This window comes from Spermophilus citellus, assembly GCF_964194105.1.
Source record: "Spermophilus citellus genome assembly, chromosome: 5".
In the NCBI taxonomy this organism is placed as follows: domain Eukaryota; kingdom Metazoa; phylum Chordata; class Mammalia; order Rodentia; family Sciuridae; genus Spermophilus; species Spermophilus citellus.
This window is the reverse complement of record NC_138186.1, coordinates 49,525,866-49,547,686: the sequence shown is the minus strand read 5'-3', so window position 1 is coordinate 49,547,686 and position 21,821 is coordinate 49,525,866. Positions and strand designations below refer to the sequence as shown.

The 21,821-nt window shown below is 39.2% G+C and overlaps 1 protein-coding gene and 1 pseudogene across 2 annotated transcripts; one reads left to right on the top strand and one right to left on the bottom strand.

The window, feature by feature from the left end:
• Nucleotides 1-1,582: 1,582 nt before the first annotated feature.
• LOC308649395 (HLA class II histocompatibility antigen, DQ alpha 2 chain-like) lies at nt 1,583-8,002 on the bottom strand (the record flags this gene model as incomplete). The annotated part of the gene is given in 5 exon segments (XM_081294974.1): nt 1,583-1,749; nt 1,985-2,266; nt 2,907-3,057; nt 3,061-3,152; nt 7,927-8,002. Coding segments are annotated over 5 exon segments (768 nt in total).
• A 6,764-nt stretch (nt 8,003-14,766) lies between these two features.
• Nucleotides 14,767-17,971, top strand: LOC308649550 (ubiquitin-protein ligase E3C-like; annotated as a pseudogene). The gene has a single exon. The product of its transcript is annotated as a ubiquitin-protein ligase E3C-like (transcript).
• The last annotated feature ends 3,850 nt before the right edge of the window (nt 17,972-21,821 follow it).

Below are 21,821 nucleotides of genomic sequence, written 5' to 3'. Positions count from 1 at the left end.
TAAAACTGAGATCTGGTGGAGCATTGCTCTCTGATAGAGAAGCAGATCTAGTGAGTTACACTAGCAATCTTTATTTATTTATGTCTCATTATCAGGAAAAAGACTATGCAAGCATTATTTTTTATATTCAGGAAAGTTACAGAATTAGAAACATCCATGCAGCTGTTCCATAGTTGCAATCCACACTTGCAGTGTGCAATGTTAGGAGCAGTTGTGTAGTGCTCAAGAGGGTACATTATTTAGGCTCACAGGCTCAGAAGTAGCAGAGCTGGTGAAACATTGTGGTTGTTTGGCATAAGAATTCTTCTATTCTCAGGAGATATGTGCCTGAGATCAAGGATGAACCTGATAGAACTCTTGCACAGAGCTTCCTTAGGCCAGGTTTTACCATAGCACCGAGGCATCCTGTACCCTTGCACAGAAACTTTCCCAGGCACCTGGTGTGCCACAGACATAAGGCCATCAGACACCCTCAAATCTCAGTCACTGCTGTCCCATCATCTGTCACTGCTCTGCACAGTTATATACTACTTTTTTCAATATGCTGCCCATAATGCATACACCTTGAGCACCTAGACTAGGACCTTTAGTGAAAATGGTATGAGTTAGCATCACCATCTCCTCAATAACCTATTTTGAGGTTACGGAAGGGCATACATTTAAAATATTGGGTGATTAACATGTTCAGGAAACATACAATATTTTATATAATAAAAGTGCCTAAGTTATAATGTTAATAATCTCAATTTATGAGCTTGAGCATGGAGTGGATTTAAATGTTTTTATATTATTATAAATGTTCACAGGATGAGGCTCTTGCTGCTTCTGAAATAGGTGCCTTTATCCAGTATATTGCCTCTCTCTGTTTGTTTTCATTGATGTTACCCACAAATGGAGAAAAGTATGGGGCACTTTCTGGGACACAAACAACATTTTCTTATTTTCTTGTTCTCACTTCTATCTTCTTTCTGGCCAATCCAGGGAGCTTCCATCTCATCTGGGGTGAAATATGGGAGCAGACATATTGAATCTTTCTGCCGTCTTCACAAATCCAACATTTGTGATGAACATTTTGACTTTATGTTTTTGAAAATCCAATTTTTGACTTTGAAAATATTTTATTTCAAGTTTTTATTTCTTCCAAAACTTTTATAATGCTATTTGAAAACTCAAAACTTAAGCATTGCTCTTTTTTCTCAAAAATACTACATTTAGAGAATAAAATATTCACCATACTCACTGATCCCAAAAAAGGTAAAAAAGAGTGAGAGCAAAAAGGAAATGCAGAATGTAAAAAAAAAAAAGTCTTTTATTATGATACAATATCATTTTGATACTTCAGCTGTAGTGTTATTAATATGGCCTGATAAATAAGTTAAGGACCTAAGAAATCTGATCAAATTTCAACATAAGCTCTTCCATTCTTGTGCACAACTTAAATCAATTCTAGGAAAAAGACACAGAAAAAGTATACTCTAAGCAAAGACACCACATTTAGGTATACAGGATGCCAAACTGCACTCCCAGCCTTCCTATCTCTAGTTCCAGATATGACACATCTGAGTCCTTACCTGTCTGTTTTCTAGGTTATCACACATGAGGTCCTATGGTGGCTGGAAGTTCCACGGGAGTGCAGGACTTGGATGATGAGGATGGTGCCTATCACAACACCCATGAGGCCAAGAGCCAACCCCAGGGCACAGGCCACAGTCTCTGTCAGCTCTGACATAGAGGTTGGAAGCTCAGGTTCAGAGAAAAAAGAAAGATAGTCACAGGACAGGATGTGTCTGTGGGGAAAATGGTGCATGTGTTTAGAAATGCACAAGACACCTAGACTTTGAGAAAAAGTGAAGTCAATTATTGGACAACTTTGCAATTGTGGCAAATAAAGTTGTGGCAATGGGGATTAAAGGGTTCAGGCAAGACCATGTACCTTGGGGATAGAATTGGAAGGTAGACAAATGATGATGGGATTTCAACATACCCCAGTGCTTGAGAAGTGGCTCTTCTAGGCCCCAGTGTTCCACCTTGCAGTCATAGAAATCCTCAGTGGAGGGGACAAAAGTGAGGTAACTAAACTTGAGGAAGGAATGGTCACTCTTGGGATAGAAGGTGGTCTTAGCAATACCTTCTGGAACTAAATGTCCATTGCAAAACCAAGTGATATTGATCACAGGAGGAAAGATGTCATCCACTAGACAGATGAGGGTGTTGGGAATGCCCAGGGTCACAGGAGATTTGGGGAACACAGCAACTTCAGGGATTTGTACATGAAAACAGCACACTTATTGACATTTATGATAACTGTGCCTTGAGATTTTTAATCATTTTGGAGGCGCCTAGTATTCCCCAGATACTAATGAGATATTTTCTTGTAATTTTAGAATAATTTTTATACCAGTTACGGCTTCAATTTTTTCACTTTGAAATACAAAACACATTTCTCTCTTTGGGCACCCACAGTGTGTGTGTGTGTGTGTGTGTGTGTGTGAGAGAGAGAGAGAAAGAGAGAGAGAGAGAGTGTGTGTGTGTGTGTGTGTGTGTTTGTGTGTGTGTGTTGGAGAGAGAGAGAGAGAGAGGGAGAGAGAGAGAGAGTGTGTGTGTGTGTGTGTGTTTGTGTGTGTGTGTTAGAGAGAGAGAGAGAGAGAGAGAGAGAGAGAGAGAGAAATGAACCAACTTAGAGCTTCTTAGGCCAAGAAGTTGGGAATATCCTTGTGTAGGAATTCAAGGAACATCTCATGGAACCTAGCAGAGGGATATTTAAAGATTAAAAGAATATGATGTGGACTATACGTGTACTAGAATTTACCATGTAATGGAAAGAACACCTACCCCTGGGGAAGGAAGAGCTCATATCTGGACTGTGAGGTAGGCACAGCGAAGAGAAGCAGAATGTGGACACTTACCATTGGTGGCAGGTGTAAAGTTGGAATCTTTATTCAAAGTGTCCAAGTTTTTTTTGACCACAAGGTTTCTCAGGGCCTTGTGAATTTCAAATGTTGCGAAATTGCTAAACTCAGGCTGCCTCCACACAGTCTCCTTTTTTTTCAGGTCTACTTAGAACAGCTCATCCCCATCAAATTCATAGGTAAACTGGCCATAGTCACCATATGTCTGGTAGATATTTGTGGCATAAGTGCAGACATGGTCAGCTGGGGAATAACCATTCCAGAGCATGAAGATAAGAGTGGGCAGATGAGATATAGGGAGAGGAAAACAACTTCATAAACAAGAAGGCCTAGGAAATACTGTGAATATTGCAGTATATTACTTTATTTGGTTTCTATAATAAAGTATCATAAACAAACTATATTATTCTGCTTCTGGACTCCCAAATCCATGTATTTCCCAATTGCATTTATTCTATCTCAAGAGTCTCAGAGGTTTTTGACTTGTTTTGGCACCAACATAAAAGTCTAAAGTCCAAACTCCCATCTAAATATCACCTAAATCAGATATCCCAGATTCAAGATATTCTGAGGAAAATTATTCTCCTGTTATGAAGCTGTGAAATCAAACATATTGTGTGCTTCCAAAGTACAATGGTGAGGCAGATATCAGATAGACATGTCTGTTCCAAAATGGCAAAGTATGGAAAAAGAAAGGAATGGGAGATCTTGATCAAGTCCAAAACCTTGCAAATAGAAAGTAATTTTCTTTGGTTTGATGTTTTGAGCTGAAGGGTCTTGTCTGGGGTAGTATTTGGTCCTACAAGGCTCCAGAAGGTACTGACCCCATTGGTTTGGGAGGCTCCACCTTCATGCCATTTCTTTATGGTGGCCCTACTTAGGAATTGGCTGTGTGCCCGGGTCTTACTGCCCTGGATCTTCTGAGCTTTACTCTAATAGGGGCTTTCTGCAGTGACTTCAGTGTTTCCAGGGCACTTGCCCTCTAGGCCTTTGCTGGATGGTAGCAACTCCAATGACCTCTGAAATGTATCTGAGGTCATTCTTCCACTGCCTGGGATAACAGGTCCTGGCTTCTCATTAGATGGCTGATTAACCTTGCCATTGTCTTCAGACTAGCACCTGGCTTTGGTTGAGATGACTAATCCCTACTAATCTCCTTATCAAATGGTCCCTTGGCCATAGCCTGCTCTTTCCCAAACAGGCCGTCTCATTTTTTTCTTAAAAACTATACTTTAATAAGAAATAAATTCAATAAACAATGATAATACTGAGAACCAAGGCATTCAGATTTCAAAATCATACTACTTTTCAGTTGATCCAATATGTTGTCAACTAAATGTTCAAAAGTTTGTTCACAGCCAACATTACTTACTAATATCGCACATCTATTATTTCATATTTTTACTTTCTTCCCCATAAAAGCCTGTTGATAAACATCTAAAATGTCCAGGTTTAACATAGTTGAGATGAAGCTGGATCAAATACTGGTATCATTTTAAACTATCAACTCAAGTGTCACAAATTTATTCAACCAGCCAAACAAATGAAAATCATAATGGCAGAGCACACACGGTATATAAATCAAAACAATGGCATGTGTAACAGAAAGACAGAGCAGTGACACATTAAACCAAAGCTAGCTAAATACAAAACAACTGTCTATTGCATAGGACATAAACTGAAAATGGTTCCAAGTGAAACAACCTGATGGAGAGGTCACTGTGAAGCTGCCAACTGAGCTTCTGCTGACACTGACTGACCAAAGAAGATTCATGCATGATGCATCATCACACAGTTCGTTCAGAGAGAGTGTGATAGTAACTGCTAGAAGTTATTCACAGTAACTGCTAGAAGTCTCTCACAGTAACTGCTTCTGTCACTGAGTAGTTAGGGGCCATCTGTCTCCCTCTTTAAGGAGACCTTCTTGCCATTTGCTTGGTGGTGGCACATTGAAAGATGATCAGTGCTGTGGGATGAATTGGGCCTTATTGCTTTACTTCTTTACTTCTATTCTGTGCAGTTTCTAGAACCACTTTCACCTTGTGAGGGTATTTATAGGGTGTGTAGATGGAACTCAGCCTCAGGCATGGGAGGGACTATTGCAGCAGACTGGTGAGGAGTTCACTTTAGCATGATAGAGGTCTGTATTTGTCCCATCACAGGCATTATAATAGGGCCAGCTGAGTAGAAGTACTCAGAGCAGCTGGTGGGAGGACAGGCACAGTCTCTGTTATAATGCTTGGAGCAGACTGGGCTGTTGCCACAAGAGAAAAGGCAAAGGCTGGTGATCTAATGTTGGCATCTCTGCAGGTGTCATTCAGAATCAGGAGCTCATTAGATGCATCTTCTTCAGGCTATCTTCTCCTTCCAGGCCATCTCATTTTTAACAATATGTATAGGCTGAGGATTATCCAAATTTTAAAGTTCTGCTTATTTTTTTTTTATTAACAACTTCATGTTAAGTCATTTATCATATAGTACAAATAGCCAAGAATATCCAACACTATGCTGAGAAATTTTCTTACCCAAATATACAACTTAATTTCTTACAACATCTACCTTCTCAGAAACACTAGGATACAAACACAATTTAACCACATTCTTTGCCATAATCACTTTTACCACAGTTTACCATAATCACCTTTACCACAGTTCCTAATAACATGCTCTTTATTTCCAACTGAGATCTCATCATCAGAATGACCTTTACTTCTGAAAATCTACAAGCAATTTTTTCAGGATTACTTTGATTCTTAGGTATTACTTAGCTATTCACTAAGAAGATTGAAGCTCTCTTTTTATAGCTCTCTTCTTTTCCTTTTGGGCCTCTGCAAGAATCATTCTTCACATTCTGTCCATGATTGTGGACCTTTTATAGCACACAGCAGAAAATCTTTGCAACCTGTATCCATTTTGCAGTTCCAAAGCTGTTTCCATACTGGTTACACCAGTACCATACCCTTCTCCTGGTATCTATTTTCTATCTTAGTCCATTTCTATCAACCAGCATTCTATAAACTGGTTGAATTATAAACAGCAGAAATTTCTTTCTCTTAGTTCTGGGGCTTAGAAAAACCGAGATCAGGACACCAGCAGATGTGACTTTTGCAGAGCCTATTCTCTAGAAGGCCATCTTTTCACTATAACTTCAATAGCAGAAGGGACAAGTGAGGCTGGGTGCAATAATGTACACCTGTAATCGCAGTGACTCAGGAAGCTGAGGCAGGAGGATCGAAGTTCAAAAGCAGCCTCAGCAACTTAGCAAGGCCTAAGTAATTTAGTGAGACCCTGTCTAAAAGCAAAAAAGTAAAGAAAGAATTGGGGATGTACTCAGTGGTAAACCACCCCTAAGTTTAATTCCTACTACAAAAAGACAGAAAGAAAGAAAGAAAGAAAGAAAGAAAGAAAGAAAGAAAGAAAGAAAGAAAGAAAGGAAAAAAGAAAGAAAGAAAAATAAAAATCCAGTGAGAATTTTTAGAAATATCTTATAGGGACACTTGTCTCAGTCTAATAATCTATTAAAGTCCCAGTCTCCTAAACCATCATCTCAGAGGGTAGAATTTCAACATATGAACTTGGGTAAAGGGACTAATAGCATGTGGTTTCCTATTTTGCATAGTCTGATGTCAAAGTCCCATTTATGTCTTTTCCCTCTTTAAATTATTGAGAGATAAGGTTTAAAAAATTGACTGTTTTAAATTTTAATTAACTAAAAATTAAATTTGTTTTTATGCAAATTGTGTTTCCCATGATATTGTATACTTCATAAGAAATAGGGATGTTATGTCTTATTCACTTCTGTACCTTGAGTACTTAGTATACTTCATGGCACACAGTAGGAATTCAGTAACATTTATTAGATAAATAAATAAATGATGATTAGGAAATATTTTAAAGATTTCATTGTATTCCATTTTTTAATAATTTTCTTTGCTTGGATTTTTTTGGGGGGGTTTAATGATTATTTCAGTGACCATGACATAGCCGTGTAAAGGCCTAGAGAGGAGGCTGATATGTACTGGGGTGAGTCATAGTTTAAGAAAGTATTGTGGAAATGGAACAGGAAATCAGAGAAAGTTAAAGATTGATGTAATTTAATCTGTTTTGCCCTCCTTCTAGTGCTTTGATGGTTAGATGTGACAGGACTTGGAGTATGATCTGACCAGCTGAGACTAACTTATTTCTAAGTCCCTAGGTTTTCCATCACACATTATTCCAGTTTTCTGAGACAAAAAAACAAGATGTTACACTTATAATAATGCCAAACCTTGGCATGTATAGAGCTCTTTATTAATTAGAATATACATTTGATTTTTTATTTTATTTGTGTGTTTCTCCGAATATTGTGTTAATTAATTATACACATGGAAAATCTGAAGATCAACATATGGAACTGACTTGCTCAATATTATTCTGCTAATCCTTTTAATTTTTCCCATTCTAATGATCTTCAGACAAATTTATTCTCCTTGTCTCTAAAGCCCAAACTTGGAAAATTTAAATTATGTTGGAAACAAACAAAAAAGTGACATACAATTTTCTGTATGGCAAAAACATTTATGGACTTAGTTATCCTAAGAAAATGGATAAAATAAGAATAAATCTGCAATAGCTTTGAGAAAGAGTTTAAAGTGGGCGAGGAGTAGTAGGTTCATACTCTGCTGTGAAAGGAAAGCATTATACTTGGAGAAAGATCTCTAATTTCAGGAGTTATCATAAATTAATGGTGTAATCATAAATTAATACTGTAATAATGCTTGAGTATATCATTTGGTTCTGACTTTAGAAAGACGATAATGCCCTTTGTGAATACTCAGTGAGAGGTGGACATTGTAGAATTCAGTTTAGTCTACTAAGATTGGGTTTTAGGGGTTTTGGTGTCTTGGAGGGAAAATAAGTATAACAATTCAGATTCAGGGGAACTGTGGTTTCAGATACTACTATGGGGCAACAAATTCAGTCAGGTTTTGTTTTTCAGTTTTCTCTCTCAGTCCTAAATCCTCAACTATGTACTCACCCACTATGTTTTCACCTCCACAGGGGCTCACGATGGCCAGCAGGGTGAGAGCCCCCAGGATCAGAGCTTTCTTCATGGCCACCCTCCTCCAAGGGAAACCTCAGAAGTCACTTTTCTGAATGGGGGAAGGGATGAAAACTGTGCAAAGAAAGTGACCTAAAGAGAACTCCTGGAAGAAAGCATTAGGAGGAGCCCAGAGCTATCCTTGCTCTCTTGGGTTTCAGCCCATTAGAGAAACCCCTGGAGCTGACACCTCAGTTGCCAGTTGAAGTACTTTTACAAAGAGACCTGGAAGGAGCCTGTGAACTTCCCCTGTTTTGAATGCTGTAGGAGCACAGATTCACAATGGACCAAAGGGAACTTTCATTCTGTAGATGGAGGAGAGGAACAGGAGCCTCCATGGACCCTGGCAGAATGTGCAGATCTAGGGAGGAGCCTGGAGGTGGATGTTGCTGGGAAGCCTCATGGATGGTCACTGTATGGTGTCCATTGAGTCCATATTAACTATTACTGCTCCAGGAAATCTTCATTGTGTCATGTCCCACTCTACCCCACTTCACATCCCTCCTCCTAGTGTTTTTGGTGACTGGGACATTAGAGAAACCAAATAAGCAAAATTTTGTTTTCCATTTGTTTTTCTATATTTTGGGTTAGCTTTATTCTCAAAAAGATCTACATTAGTAGGAATCAAGGAACATTTTATGTTGTCCTACTTCTGTACTTCCAATTAAGCAAGTTCTTCATTCATAGTCTCAAAAGCCCCAGAATTTTAAACATCTGTATTTTCAAATAATTAAAAAAATGTGTAGTATCAAGTAGAACCATCCACACTGACATGTCCTTTTCTACATCTTCCTGATTTTTTTTTCTACTTAAAGTGCTCCTTGTGGTCTGTCTGTGTATGGTGTTACATATTTTAAGTTGAAATTTGTGGATATGTTCATCAATGATAACTGCCTCCATTAATTATGCCTCCCAGAAACTATGAACCCTTGTGGAGTTTCACATCTATCCAAAGTTAGCATTAAAACTTCTGGCATAGATTTTTGAAGCTACTGACAGTCTTATGCTTCACTATTTCCACATATGCATCTGCAATTAGAAGATGTTTCTGGATCCACTCAGAACCTATTCCATTTACTTTGTAGCTTCTAACTTTCTGAATAACACACCATAATTGTTGCTTTTATCATTCTAACTTACATTCTGTCTTTAAAATCTCTTGCATTTCTAGCAGCAGACCAAACACTTTTTGCAATTTTATCTATCATTTTTTTGATAAAAAATTTCGTTTAGTAGTCTGAGATTCTTAATGCATTAGATCTGAACACCATCAAACAGTGTCTAGTTTCAGAGCTCAGATAGGATGAAGGAAAATCCAGTCAAATTCCTGCTACCAGATAATAGATGGCAGATTTGTATGTGCATGCATGCATTTGTGTGTGTATTGTGCATGCAACTTTGAGGAAGATTGGGGAGATCAATTACTTTTTCTGTTTTTCTGTCTCCTTTATCCATTATACTTTTTTCCCCTTTTTGGTACTGGGGATTGAACCCAGAAATATTCTACCACTAGCTACACCTCCAGCACTTTTTAATTTTAATTTTGACACAGGGTGTCACTTACTTGCCAAGACTGGCTTCAAACTTGTTATCCTCCTGAGTCTCCCAAGTCTCTGGGATTATAGGTGTGCACCACTGGGCTCAGGTATCCATTAAACTTTTATCCACTTCTTGGTTGTTTTGAGCCTAACATTGTAACTTTACAGTTAGCAAAGCAAAGTTCTTAGCATAATTATCTGAGTAAAAAGAAAGAATAACATTTTGATAATGACTAACACAAGGTTTCCTTTTTTTTTTTTGAGAGAGAGAGAGAGAGAGAATTTTTTAATATTTATTTTTTAGTTCTCGGCGGACACAACATCTTTGTTGGTATGTGGTGCTGAGCATCGAACCCGGGTCGCACGCATGCCAGGCGAGCGCGCTACCGCTTGAGCCACATCCCCAGCCCCACAAGGTTTCCTTTTATTTGATGAGGAAAGAAAATGTTTTTCTTGCTAATTTAGTGGGAGGAGATGGAAGCTTAAATCATGTAAATTTTTCTAATAATTTGCTAGTATTCTCAAACATTAGAAGTATACTGAAGCTTAAATCATGTAAATTTTTCTAACAATTTCCTTGTAGTCTCAAATATTAGAAGTATACTGAAGGCAAATATTTTTTGATATAAAATGTTATATTCAAACTGAATGGTATACAGTGCTCATCCTTCTTTTCTTTAATGCAGGTTTTCTGAGTGATTCCCTGAACAACACTCAAGTTAGTATTAGTCAACATGGATAATACAATAAAAATCTGTATTTTTTCAAGGGCTGTAAAATCAAAGCTTTGCTATTAGTTCCATAACCTCTTTGTAGTCACAGCATCCACCTGAGGTTGAAGTTCATCATGGTAGCAGAGATGGGCAAGACTTAGGATAGTGCATGGACTTCTTATTAAAAAGACAGGAATTTGGGGCAGGAGTTGTGACTCAGTGGTAGAGCACTTGCCTGACGCATGTGAGGCACTGGGTTTGATCCTCAGCATCACATAAAAATAAATAAACAAAATAAAGGTATTGAGTCCATCTACAACTAAAGAAGTGTATTAAAAAGACAGGAATTTAAGTTCTCTCTCATTTATCAGCTACGTGGCTTTGGACAATTGATGTACATAATCTTAGCCCAGTGTTCTTATCTATAAAACAGAAATGGTAAGTCTTACAGTATAATTAGCAGACCAAACACTTTTTGCTATTTTATCTGTTATTATTTGATAAAAATTTTGTTTAGTAGCCTGGCATAAAAACAGTAAAGAAAATGATAATGAAGTAAATGTAACCCAAATCCTATGTAAAAATATGCATTCAATTAGTTGGCATAAGCTATTCACAAATCTCCTTTCATCATTTTGCTGTGTGTAGGATCTGTAATGATAGACGTACTTTCATTTTCTTTTTTTTTAAAGAGAGAGAAAGAGAGAGAGGAGAGAGAGAGAGAGAGAGAGAGAGAGAGAGAGAGAGAATTTTTTAATATTTATTTTTTAGTTTTTGGCAGACACAACATCTTTGTTTGTATGTGGTGCTCAGGATCAAATCCAGGCCGCATGCATGCCAGGCGAGCACACTACTGCTTGAGCCACATCCCCAGCCCAACCTACTTTCATTTTCTTCTGGTAGTTTCTCTTTCTTTCTTCTTTCCTGGAAGTTTATACATTTTTATTAATAATTATGCAGTATCATCTTTAGTGTTTGATAATGCTGTTTGCCAGTTTTCTTTTGCATTGGTATCTGCTTTTAGTTTTATATTTTTTCTATCTTATACTTTCTTTAGGTCTATGACTTTTTTCTGCCTTCTCAAGGTTGAAACTCATATCACTAATTAAACTTTTCTTCAGTTGCAGTGCATATATTTAAAGGGATTAATTTCCCTTCCAGGTCTACTTTAACTGAATCCCATATATTTCGATATACTGTTGGTCCAACTGATGTGTTCACATTGCTAACAATAATCCAACTCTCCATTTCTGATTTATGTTCTAAGGCAGAAAAGAAACTCATATGTAACCCACTGTCACAGTATAACTAAAAGGTGGAAATACTATGAATTTTTAATTAATGCATAAATAGGGAAATAAATACCCAAATCTATCAAAGCCACATTGGATACTGGTTTAATGACTCATCTAATGGAGACTGACTGGAGAAGAAGGTAGTGCATGGGGGGCTTCAGAGGAACAGACAGAAAATCAATCTTGTAAAAAATAACCTTCTAATCTGAGTGAAGACATTTTGAAAACTAGCCTGGGACCTAGAATACAGGACACTGTATTCCACAGTTGCTGTGGAATCTAATGAAAGGGGCTTGAATGTGGAGAGAATCAGAGGTGATAGACTTGGGAAGGTGTTGATCTTGGGAGTAGAGTGGGGACTTCAATGGTTCAGGCTCCTCTAAGAGACATAGCAGTAAAAAGAAAAAGGAAGTAAGTGGGGGGATTGGAGTATTTTTAGAAACAAAAAGGAATCACAAAATCAGACCAATTAACTTCTGATACATTATTGAAACTGCACTTCCCTGTACTAGCACTAGAGGATGATCTTGAACTAAGAAACTCAGCAAGCCACAAAAATTCTTCCCTTAATATTCAAACCACTGTGCATAGCACAGGAAAATAGACTTCACAGAATAAACCAAAAACTGTAGATGTGATCTATTAAAGACTCTGCTAGCTAGCATATAGAGTCTCCAATACAAGAATAAAGAGAGGAACAAGAATGACTTCAACACCAGTAATGAAGCAAAAGGGAACTGTAACACTGGGCCCCAGATGGAATCAACCATTCATGAATTGAAGGAAAATTCAAATTAGAAATGAAATGAACAGAATACAGAAAGACATGAGTTAACTCAGGAAAGAAGAAAAAGACAAAAGTCACTTTGAAAACAAAGACTAAATGACAAATGAATAAAGTTTTGAAATTAAAACACAACAAAGGGCATTGTAAAATGGCATAAGAACAGTAAAGAAAATGATAATGAAGTAAATAGGTAAATGAGTATCAGCAATTGCCCTAGTTTCCTAATGTTGCAAAACATATTACCATAAAGAACAGTTAGAAATAACACAAATATATTTCCTCATAATTCCTGTAGGCCATAAGTTCAGTTGCAACTTCCCTGGGTCCTCTACTTGAGGTCTCACAGCCTACAATCAAGCTAGGCCAGGCTGCATTTCTAACTGGAGGTTTGACTAGAGAAGAATCCACTTCCAAGCTCAAGTAGGCAAGATCCATCTTCTTAGGGGTGAAGCACTGAAGGTCCTATTTCATGCAGACTGCTGACCAGGATCCCCATTCAGTTCTCCCAGGACACATGGACTTCCACAAGTGCTAACACAACCTGAAATTTATTTCCATGGCAGCAAGAGAGAATCTCTCAAACATGCTAAGATAAAGTTTCACATACAAAACACAACCATGGAGCAATATTCTATCACCTTTGACCTATAACTTCTAGCTTAGGAAGGCCATCCTATTACATTTGCCAAGTAGCATAGCCTTATCATCTTTGCCACATCATTCTGGTTAAATTCAAGTCACTAGAGGGGAGGAGGTTACACATGGTGTTACTCATTAGGGATCACTTTGATATACACCTACCTTCTGGCCCTAATGGCTTATATGTCTCCCATGTGTAAAATACATTTATTATATGCCAAAGTCCAAAAGTCTCATTCTATGATAACAACAGCCCACAGTCCAAAATTTCATATAAATCAGGTCTAGCTGAGGATGAGGCACCTGGGAATAATTCAGTACAACTTCTGCAATGGGATTCTTTTCCATCTGTGTAATTGTGAAATAGGGACAAATGATCTACCTCCAAAATACCCAGTTTATCCTTGTGGGGCAGGCCTAGGGTAAGAGCTACAGGCATTCTTGTTCAAAAGGGAGAAAGTAGAAAGTTAAAAGGGCTCACTGGTCCATGCTGGTTCTGAATTCCAGATGGGAAAACTCTATCCAGACCACTTGGGCTAGGTTCTAAGGACTGAGAATAATCTACACCCTCACTTTCACAGGTGTGGAAGGGAAGGGCCAGCTTCCTTCTTGCAGGGTGACAATGCCACTTACTTTAGGAGTTCCAGGCGTACTGCTGCTCTCCCTTCCCCTCCCAGGTCTCCCTGGGAAAGGCCAGCAGTTCTACCCAGAGCCTGGCAACCAGCTCAGCTCTGATTTCACTGACTATTCCATCATATTTTTAGTAAATGACACTATCTGACCTGTGGGTTTGGATATTTGAGCAGCAAAAAAGCATGAAATAGAGCAAGACTTCAACTCTGCTTTTGCTTTCAGACTCAGAAACTACGAGGTTACTTATATAAAATATCATGCTTAGGAAACTAACTTCACTGCCTTCCCTCTAGTGCAAGCCACAACCCTTGTTCCTACTGCTTTCATAATTCTCTGCCATTGTCAAATGAATTCTTGATACTTCAACAAGTCATATTTCATTTTATAATTTATATTTAAAAATTATCAGAAGAGTACATATAATTTAAATATTAAAGAATAGAGAGGTGTTTTAGTAAAAAACCGGGGAACTTCATACATATATAATAATAAAAATATTGATAGATTCTTATTGGGTAATTTAAACGTGAATGGACTCTGAGTTATGTTAAATGCTTCTTTGGGGATTATCTAAGGATCAATGAATTTGCAAGGATTCAAATTATACAAAGTTTGCCTGCTGACCAAAATGAAATAAAATTAAAAATAAGTGCAAAAATATATTGTCAAATATTTGAAAACTAAAACCCACAGTGCTTTTGAATAAAACATGGATCAGGGAAGAAAATTAGAAAGGGATTTAAAAGTTATTTGGAGATGAATGAAATAAAACACAATATACCACAATTTATACATCTAAAGCAGTGTTTCAATAAATAATCACAATAATTATTCAGTCATTTATTCGAGGCTACAGAGACAGAAAACAATGAAGAGAGATCTCAAATCAATGAACTAAGAAACTACCCTAAGAAATTAGAAAACCCTGGAGCTCGGTGGCCGCCATCTTCCGTTCTGGCCACAGCGGCGGTGAAGACGCGGGGTCCCTGGGCTCTGCTTGGCGGCGGGCGTGGACCAGGCAGGAGCTCGGAGGCTGCCCGCCCCTTTGCCGCCCGCGCGTGGCCTTGGGCGGAGTGCGGAGCGCAGACACCGCCAGGAGCCACAGACCCGCCAGAGGCCCCGCGCCCCCCTTCCCCCCACCCACGGCCTCGCAGATGGGATAGGCGGCAAAGATGTTCAAATTCAAAGGGGTCTTAAAAAGGAGGCCCAAGGTGTAGCTTGGTGGCGCCAGCAGGAAGGATGAAAAGGCTTCTCTTTTACATCGCACTCAGGAAGAAAGAAGGAAAAGAAGAAGAAAGGCGAAGATTAAAAAAATGCAATAATTATTCAGTCTTTTATTCCAGGTTACAGAGGCAGAAAACAGCAATATTCCCTCCAGAGAAGTGCGTTCGATTTCTGTGCACACTTGGCAGAGTCTGGTAGCCCTTTCTCCATCACTAATGCCCCCTATCGTACCCTCCTGGTAAGGCAGCTTCTGTTTTTATACAAACAAAAGGAAGATGCAAAAAGATTGATATGGCTGTATTAGAGCTTAATTAAACACAGCTCCCTGTTTGTCAAGCAACTGGATGGATCCGAGAGACCAACATGCTTATTTCAGATAAAGAGGCTCATGAGTCTCTGTTGCAGGTGGCTGCAGAGCTGTAATGATGACAGTTTGAATGTTGCACTTCCAATGCCAAAGCTTGAGGTCTTTTCCTCTGAGAATACTTCCTTGCCTGTTTTACTAGATGCTAGCTATGTGGTGTCAGTAATTGAACAGGTTTTGCACTACATGAAACACAATGGGTATTATAGGTCTCTCTATTTGTTGATTAATATCAAGCTTCCATGAAGTATTGAATATTCTGATTTATCACGAGTTCCTATAGCAAACATTTTGCTGGAGAATGTCCTAAACCTTTGCACTTTACCTACAGCTCCTGCGCAGAGGGTGCAAGGCAGCAAGTTTTTTCAGCCTTCACAGAGGAGTTTCTGGCAGCACCTTTTACAGATCAGATTTTCCGCTTGTCATTCTGGCATTAGCAGATGTACAGACCGTTTTCCCTTAAGAGCCCTTCCTGAATGCACTATTGTTCCTAGAGAGTAGATGTTCAAAAAGGAGTGGTGGAGCACCTGGCTTTTCTATTTTGTTTTAACTGTTGGCGAAAATGACTTGGGGGTGCTCTCTGAGGAGGGCCTGCTGGTGTATCTGCACGTGCTCCAGACTTTCCTCTCCCAGTTACCTGCCTCCCGTGAAGGTGCCAGCTCCTAGGACTCCACCAGGGACTCTGAGAATGAGAGTGAGGAGGCTGACAAGCCCACCAGGCCCCAGGACTGCAGAGTCTCTGCCCCATACATCACCGAGGAATGTCTGAAGAAGCTGGACACTAAGCAGCAGACTAGTGCCCTGCTGAACCTGGTGTGGAGGGACTCGGCCAGCGAGGAGGTCTTTACCTGGATGGCTCCATCTGTCACACGCTGATGGTGCCCAAAGTCAGGCTTCTCTACAGTTTAGCCTTCAATGCCAGGTTTCTGTGGCACCTTTGGGTCCTCATCTCTTCCATGACAACACGGATGATCACAGGGCCGATGGTATCACTGCTTCAGGTGATATCCAGGGGCTCTCCCATGTCCTTGGAGGACTCAGGCCACATCATCCCGCTCTTTTACCTCTTCAGCTCCCTCTTCATTCACTCACTGATTTCCATCCATGATAACGAATTCTTCTGAGATCCCATAGAAGTGGTAGGGCAGAGGCGGTCGTCCATGATGCCCTTCACCCTGGGGAGCTGGTCGCCCTGTCCTGCTTCCTGCATGATGCCTGCCTGGGCATCATCAAGCTGGCCTACCCAGAAACAAAGCCTGCGGTGCAGGAGTATGTCACCACCTTTCACAGCAGCAGCATGACCACCAGTGCTGAGATGCAGCAGTGTATACAGATGGAGCAGAAGCACTGGAATTCAGTTGTTTAAGGTTATCACCAACCTAGTGAAAATGCTGAAGTCTAGAGACACGAGGAGAAACTTTTGTCCTCCAAATCATTGGCTATCAGAACAAGAAGATATTAAAGCAGATAAGGTCACCCAGCTCTATGTGCCTGCATCCAGACCTGTATGGAGGCTCCTTTGGATGGAGAGGATTGGCTCGCTGCAGTCTACCCTGGAGGTGGGCCTGGAGTCCCCACAGCTGTCTGTGTCTGAGGAGCGGCAACTGACTGTCCTGACAGAGCTGCCTTTTGTGGTCCGCTTTGAGGAGAAAGTGAAGATCTTTCAAGGTTGATTTATGCAGATTAACAAGAAGTTCAAGGAGATGGCCCATTTCTGGATGAAATTAATGTCACAATAAGAAGAAACTATATTTATGAGGATGCTTATGACAAACTTTCCCCAGAAAATGAACCTGATTTTAAAAAGCAGATCTGTGTGCATTTGCTCAATGCCCATGTCCTGGATGAAGCTGGCATCGATGGTGGTGGTATTTTCAGGGAGTTTTTAAAAGAACTACTAAAATCAGGATTTAACCCTAACCAGGGGTTCTATAGGACGACTAATGAAGGGCTTCTGTACTCCAATCCGGCTGCTCAGATGCTCACGGGAGATTCTTTTGCCAGACATTACTACTTCCTAGGCAGGATGCTTGGAAAGGCTCTCTATGAAAACCTGCTGGTGGAGCTGCCCTTTGCTGCCTTCTTCCTCTCCAAGCCACTGGGCACCAGTGCCGACATGGACATCCACCACTGGCCTCCTTAGACCCCGAGGTCTACAGGAACCTGCTGTTCCTCAAGAGCTCAAGGAAGACGCAGAGGAGCTGGCCCTGAACTTCACCATGGTGAACAATGACCTGAGAGCCCCAGGTGGTTGAACTCAAGCTTGGTGGGAAAGATATCCCTGTCACCAGTGCCAACCGCATTGCATACATCCTCCTGGTGGCAGACTACAGGCTGAACAAGCAGATCCACCCACCCTGCCTGGCTTTCCCACAGGCCTGCCTAACATCCTTAGCCTGGAGTGGCTCCGAATGTTTGACCAGAAGGAAATTCAGGTATTAATTTCTGGTGCACAAGTTCCCATAAGTCTGGTGGACCTAAAATCCTTTACGAAATATTATGGAGGCTATTCCGCCAATCACCCTGTCATTAAAATCTTCTGGAGAATGGTAGAAGGTTTCACTGATGAAGAGAAGCTCAAGCTGCTCAAGTTTGTGACCCCTCTCCTGGGGTTCCAGGAGCTATACCCAGCCTTTTGCATTTACAATGGGGGCTCTGACCTTGAGTGGCTCCCCACAGCCAGAACCTGCATGAACCTACTGAAGCTCCCAGAGTTTTACAAGGAGACCCTTCTGCAAATCAAGCTGCTCTATGCCATCCAGTGTGCTGCTGGCTTCGAGCTGAGCTGAGCTGGACCCGACCCTCACAGATCAGCCAGCACCTCCCCAGGCCCAGAGAGAGCTCAGGCTGGACCCCGGCTCTCCAGGCTCCTCCCTCCTTCTGACATTCCTCCCTTCCTTCATTTTTTAGATGATTTTTATTACAACACGGTCACTTATTTAGATGGATGTTGCTTTTCAGATAACTTAAAATAACAATTGTTTTGTGCCAGGTGGCTGATGTAGTCACTTTGCCAAGAAGAGCAAAGTTTTTAGACTAGTGGCATCTCAGTGAAATTAACCAAAGATGGAGCTTTGGCTTTGCTGACCTTGTTAGACTCCTTCTGAGCCTTGGCCACCACCTCCTGTGTGGGCACCTCAAGGTCTATGACCAAGCAAGAGAAGAAATAAGAGAGGTTCCAATTGGAAAGGGCAAAGTATGTTTTTTTTTTTTCCATAGGTAACCTGATTGAAAGGGATTGGCATTTTTTTTTTCTATAAAAAGCAGACATTTCGGGCTTTGTGGTCTAAGACATGAAATCAAGGATACTGTATAGATACTTGTACAATCATCTCAAATGTAACCATTGACAAATGTAATAACTTTTCTTAGCTCACAGATTGTACAAAAACAGGTGGTTGGCTGGATTTTGTAGGGCATGATGTAATGTGGGACATGTTGCATCAGAAAAAAAGGAAACCTAACTTGCTGGTTGCTACTCGATTCCCAGTCCTGGGGCCACATGTGGCTAAGATAGCACCTAGTGATTAGCCAGAAGGCATTGTCATGGGTTGTGGTGAAGAATTGGACCACCTCTAGGATAGGCTCAGAACCCTTCTGCCCTCATGGACAGCTCAGCTTGAACAGATTGTGTCTCCCATTATTGCCTGTAGGATAGGTGTAGATGTAAATTCTCCCCACCCTGCTGACCTTTACCCTGATTGGCTCCTGTACATTACATTAGCTGTGTGTGTTTTCTCCATAAAGGAGATCCTGCTTTGACTGTTCTCCCTGGCGCTTCTGATTGTCCTCCAGAGAGGCAGGGCTGGGTGTGGGCGGCCAGTCCACCTTTACCTTTCTTGGTTCCTCCTGGTAGGGGCATGCTCTCCCAATCTCTCCCATGGGTCAGGAGGGAACAGGGGCTAAAAACCCCGACAGATTGTGGCCCTTTGACTATGATTTGTCAGCCCCTACGTCAGAGTGTCTTATGGAGTCCACCAAAAACAAACAAACAGGATAAAGAAAAAGTGAAACTAGCAATGTTTCAGGATACAAATTCAATAACAATTACCATTTTTATTTATATGTAGCAGTAATGAACTATCAAAAATTGAAATTTTTAATTTTAACTTGCAGTATCATCAAAAATACAAAACATGCAGAGATAAACCTGACAATTTTTATATTGTAAACTATAAAACATGGTTGAGAGAAATTAAGATAATAAATAGAGAGATATACCATGTTCATGTAGTGTAAGAATCAATATTGTTAACATAATTCTTCCCTAACTTATGTATAAATTCAACACAACTGCAATCCAAATACATACAGGATTTATTGAAGAAAATTGATAAGCTTATTTTTAAGATTGAATGGAAATTCAAAGATGATAGAATAGGAAAAATACTTTTGAAAAAAGAATAAAGGTGGAAGTTTATGATTCCTGATTTTAAGACTTTTTATATTGTGAACATCAAGATGGTATGGTGTTAGTGAAAAGGTAGATATGTAGACAAATAGAATAGAACAGATTTCAGAGGTCTACTTACATATATTTCACCAATATGTGCATGTAAACAACTTTTGACACCCAAGCAATTTAATGGGGGAAATACTAATCTTCTTTAACAAATAGTGCCAGAACAATTGAGTATCTATATATGAAAATTGCAACTAGACTTTTACACAACCAAAAATTAACTTGAAATGAATACTAGTCCTAAACAGGAGTGAAAAATTTAAAAATTCAGTAAGAAATTTGGAGCAAATCTAAGTACCTTCAGCTTGGGCAAAGACTTCTTAACTAACATACAGAAATAATAAAAAAAAAAGTATAAAAAATCAACCAGTTTAACTGTATCAAAATAAAGAGTTTTGTTTTTGAAAAGATATATTTCAAAATTAAAAAGACAAACACAAAATGGGAGAAATATTTACCAATCTCTGACGGAGATCTTTTATATTATATAAATAAAGAACATGTATGTTCTTAGCAAAAATAGAGAACAACCCGATTAAAAGTGGTCAAAAATTTTGAATAGACACTTCATCAAGGAAGATATAAAGATGGTAATTAAGCACACTAGAATATTCAATAGCAGCAGACATTAAGAAAATGAAAACTAAAACCACAGCAAAATGCTACTATATTGGCATTGAAATGGCTACATTAAAGACCACTATACCAAGTGTGGGCAAGGATGTGAAATAACTAGAACTCTCTTATATGCTGTTAAATAGTACAATCACTTTGGAAAATATTTAGGCAACATTTTAAAAAATAAAATAAAACATCATGATTCAATCATTTTACTACTAATTATTTACCCAAGAGAAAAGGAAATAATTTGCAAAGGAAGACTTGTATGGGCTATTCAGAATTTACTTGTAATAGCCAAAATTCCCAAAACAACTCCAATGTCCATTAACAGGTGAGTAGATAAGGAACTTGTGGTATATCTATACAATGAAATGCTGCTAGACAATAAAAAGGAAGACGTCATTGACATATACAACAATATGCTTAGGCCTCAGAATAATTAAGCTGAATGAAAGAAGACAGAAAATGAGTTCATATTTTATGATTAATTTGATAAAATTTTAGAAAATACAGACTAATTTATAGTGACAGAAATCAGATGAGTAACTGCTTGTTGGCTGGGGGTGGGGCTGGTTTACAAATGATCATAGGGAAGTTTTAGGAATGAGAGAGAATATTTTTTGAAGAGCAAAATATATTCATGTTTTTTAAAAAATGATTTTTTTAAAAAAATAAATGTCAGCATTCTTATTACACATACAGAGCACATTTTTTATATCTCTGGATGTTTATAAAATATGTTCACACCATTTTATGCCTTCATACATGTCCTTTGGATAAATGTTCATCACATTCCATCATCCTTGCTAACCCCCTGCCCCCTCCCTTCCCCTCTCACCTCTCTGCCCTATCCAGAGTTCCTCTATTCCTCCCATGCCCCCTTCCTACCTCACTATGAATCATTCTCCTTATACCATAGAAAACATTCTGCATTAAGAGAAAACTGCAAGAGAGAAAATCCAAGAGTGCTAAAAATGAGCATTTCACTGTACCAGTCATTACAAAATTCTTAGTATTATGTATATATCTATTCAGCACTAGAAAGAAACATATATGAAGTGGGTAGTGAGATGTATTATCTGTCACTGGTAAATTTCCACTGCAATAAATAAATCTATTCTCATGTCCAGGTTACCATTACATATCGCTCTTGATTCAGGAATATTTATAAACCAACTTGGCTCAAAATATCAGCCATCATGGGTTTTCTCTTTTAATTTTTAAAATTTTTTTATTTGTTCTTTTTAGTTATACTTAACAGCATAATCTATTTTGGCATATTTGTACATTTTGCAAATTGTGTAATGCAAAGTAAATCATGCCAAATTTTTCTGATTTTCCACTGGGTGGGGTCAGAGACAGTAAAGCCCTGGCTAACATAGCTCAGGTCCTGAAGGATTCATGTTCCAAAAATTATACTGTGCCCTTATTCAAGGCCCAGTATATGCATGGGGCTTAAGACTCAAGGGACTGGCTTCTAGCAGGAGGCTCTTTTATTGCCACTAGTTTAAACAGGCAGGCAGCATTGTTCTAATCTCTGCTCAAGTGTGACCTCT